The 3437-nt window shown below is 35.9% G+C and overlaps 1 protein-coding gene across 2 annotated transcripts in view; it reads left to right on the forward strand.

Moving 5' to 3' along the window:
• The window catches only part of sf3a2 (splicing factor 3a, subunit 2), an 8759-nt gene that overhangs the window by 2272 nt on the left and 3050 nt on the right, over window positions 1–3437 (forward strand). For both annotated transcript variants that reach the window (XM_016565509.1, XM_016565510.1), the window contains exons 2-5: window positions 891–1120; window positions 1439–1485; window positions 1574–1683; window positions 2710–2759. In XM_016565509.1, the coding sequence (XP_016420995.1) occupies window positions 923–1120; window positions 1439–1485; window positions 1574–1683; window positions 2710–2759 (405 nt within the window). In that variant the 5' untranslated portion in view covers window positions 891–922. The remainder of the gene's footprint in view (window positions 1–890; window positions 1121–1438; window positions 1486–1573; window positions 1684–2709; window positions 2760–3437) is intronic.

Raw genomic sequence — 3437 nt, forward strand, 5'->3', positions numbered from 1 at the left:
ATGTGAATATCTGTTAAACTGTCATTTATTTCTGTGATGCGCAGCTGTATTTTCAGCATCATTACTGCAGTCTTCAGTGTCACATGATCTTCAGAAATCAGTATAATATGCTGATTTATTACAGTTTTGCTGCTTAATATTTGTTTTTGGACCCTCTGATACTTTTTTTCAAGATTATTTGATGAATACATTTAAAAAAAACAGCGTTTATTTAAAATATAAATATTTTCTAACAATATAAGTCTTTATTGGCACTTTTTAAAATCAATTTAACTGAATAAAAGCAATAATTTCATTTTTAAAAAAAATGTACTGACCCCAAACTTTTTAACGGTATTGTACATTGTTACAAAAGATTTCTATTTCGAATAAATGCTGTTCTTTTTAACTTTTTATTCATCAAAGAATCCTGAAAAAAAGTATCACATATACCACATCATAAATCAGTATATTAGACTGATTTCTGAAGATCATGTGACACTGAAGACTGGAGTAATGATGCTGAAAATACAGCTTTGATCACAGAAATAAATTACAGTTTAACAGATATTCACATAGAAAACAGCTGTAATAAATTATAATAATATTTCACTATTTTTACTGTATTTCTAATCAATAAATGCAGCCTTGATGAACAGAAGAGACATTAAAAATCTTACTGATCCCAAACGTTTGACCAGCAGTGTAAATATAAAATTAGGCCTGTTTTAAAATGATCAAGCTCTTTTATTGTTGGCTCCCTTCACATCTTTAACTATTTTGGTTCCCTAATTTCAGTAGATTTTGCTGGCGGGACGTTTTGAGCTCTGAAAGTTCACACAATCAAACTCTTCGATGTTAAGATGATTTTCTGCCATGTTTAGACGTGTTTTCCTCTTCTGTGATTCCAGGAGCAGCAGTGTGAGGAGTGAGATCTGTCATCATGGATTTCCAGCACAGAGCTGGAGGGAAAACGGGCAGCGGTGGCGTCGCCTCGTCGTCCGAAAGCAACCGAGACCGGCGTGAGCGACTGCGCCAGCTGGCCTTAGAGACCATAGACATCAACAAAGACCCATACTTCATGAAAAACCACTTGGGCTCCTATGAGTGTAAACTGTGTCTCACGCTGCACAATAATGAGGTATGAGTGACGCTAATTAGGGTTGGGTACCGACCGAATTGCGTCGGTACTACCGAGTACCGATTCACGTTAAATCAATCTGTGCCAAATTCCGGTACCTGAGAATGCATCTGGGTGCATACGCTACAGAGAGAGAAAGAGAGACTCGTTCAAACAACACACAGGGCGAGCCGAAATGTTCTGAAGTGTGGTTACATTTCTAGGGCCGTATGGTTTCTGCGAAAACGCGGACGGGATCGCGGAGTCCACGCTAATGCACTTTACAAACATTCCTCCTTAAACATGACTCTCATTGTGTCTGTGATGTTCCTCTTCTAGGGAAGTTACCTCGCTCACACGCAGGGCAAAAAGCATCAGACTAACTTGTAAGTGCATCTCTGGAGCTGTGATGATCAGGATGGTGTTTAGTGTAGAGTAGGAGTTCATTGTGTTGTCTGTACGTTCCTGTTTTAGAGCAAGACGAGCTGCAAAAGAGGCGAAGGATGCGCCGGCTCAACCCGCTCCAGAGAAAGTCAAGGTTGAGGTGAAGAAGTTCGTCAAGATTGGCAGACCGGGTTATAAAGGTAAGACACTGAGCCTCATTTCTGAAACATGAGCCTGCATCATATCTACTGAATGAAATCCAATACTTGTTTCTTACTCATTTTGTGGTAAAATTTTGCCAGGAAAAGTTTTAGAATTTTTATCACATGTTAATGTAACTTGTTTTTACTGTATTTGTTATACTTGTATTTTCTAAATTGTATATGCCATGAAAATAGCCTTTGATGCTGACATGGCATTAAATAAATATATACTATATGTGACCCTGGAGCACAAAACCAGTCTTAAGGGTAAATTTTTCAAAATTATTATTTGAAAATCTGGAATCTGAGGGTGCAAAAAAATCAAAATATTGAGAATGCATATTACTAATCAAAAATTAAGTTTTGATATATTTACAGTAGGAAATTTACAAAAAATCTTCATGGAACATGATCTTTACATCATATCCTAATGATTTTTGGCATAAAAGAAAAATCGATAATTTTGACCCATACAATGTATTGTTGGCTATTGCTACAAATATACCCCAGCGACTTAACACTGCTTTTGTGCTGCAGGGTCACATATTATACTACACTAATTTTGTGGTGCGGATTCCAAAAATAGTGGTTGTTTCGCTCCAGTATGTCACATTTTCTCACAAAATACGATGCATTTCATTAGCAGGAAAAACACCTCAAACACATGATTCCTGTCTGAATCTGAGATGTATTACAACTGTTAGTTCAATTCTCAGCCCATTTTCACATGCATGGCATTATTTTATGCCTCATCCTGATTTCAGGAGACGAAAAAAAATGCAAACGTGAGCCAGATTTTCTGCTGCATCTCTGTGTGTTTTACTGCATCCAAACAACCACAGAATTTATTTATACATTTGTCACATATCTGCTTTTGTTATTTTGAGAAGTGCATTAAAGCTAAAAAAAATCCTTATCCAATAATCACAAACAACTGGACGGTTCTGGAAATTCATTGTACAAATACAGATCTAGATGTCATCGATTAACAGATGTGCCCGTGTTTTTATATTTTGCTCATAGTAACAAAACAAAGAGATCCAGAGATCGGACAGCAGAGTCTGCTTTTCCAGGTAAACTTCTGTCTGACTTTGAGAAGCTGAATGTTCTGGTTGGTCTGTTCGGGGTTAATGTTAAATAAGATCTCTTTTTCTCTTGTCATTTTGATATGCAAGTCTAGGGGTGTGCGATATATATCGTCTGCAATAATGTCGTAATTGTTGTTTTAACGATGTGCGATTTGACATTGAGTATTTTGTATGATTCAGTCTAATAAAATGCATTTAGAACGATCACAAAATTCAAGATATGGCGACAGAAAGTGTATATATTTATATCACTTCATATAGTTAATCAATATCACACAAAGAGTGTCGTTTCTTTCTCCAAAAATGACCATGATTACAAGCATAGCATTGATTTTTTTTTTACAACCGTTCAAAAAACAGGAAGTTAATTAAGAAACGTACGTTTTTGCTCTATTTCGACAACAAAAATAATTCACAACACAGCCACAGCACTGTTTTTCCGTCTCTGAGGAACATGAATCAACCGTTTAAATGATTCGGTTCAGTCGCAGTGACTCACTTATTAACAGTGCCTTGCTGCCATCTACTGGCGGTTTTAATTTCACATTTAAAGTTTCTTTTTATTATTTAAATAACTTCAAATAACAGTATTCAACGTTTTATGTTTAATATATCAAAACATTATTCATGCATTTGTAATTGCAGGTTAAATGCATTCATGTC

This window comes from Sinocyclocheilus rhinocerous, unplaced genomic scaffold (genome assembly GCF_001515625.1).
Source record: "Sinocyclocheilus rhinocerous isolate Xijiao unplaced genomic scaffold, SAMN03320098_v1.1 scaffold242, whole genome shotgun sequence".
Lineage (NCBI taxonomy): Eukaryota > Metazoa > Chordata > Actinopteri > Cypriniformes > Cyprinidae > Sinocyclocheilus > Sinocyclocheilus rhinocerous.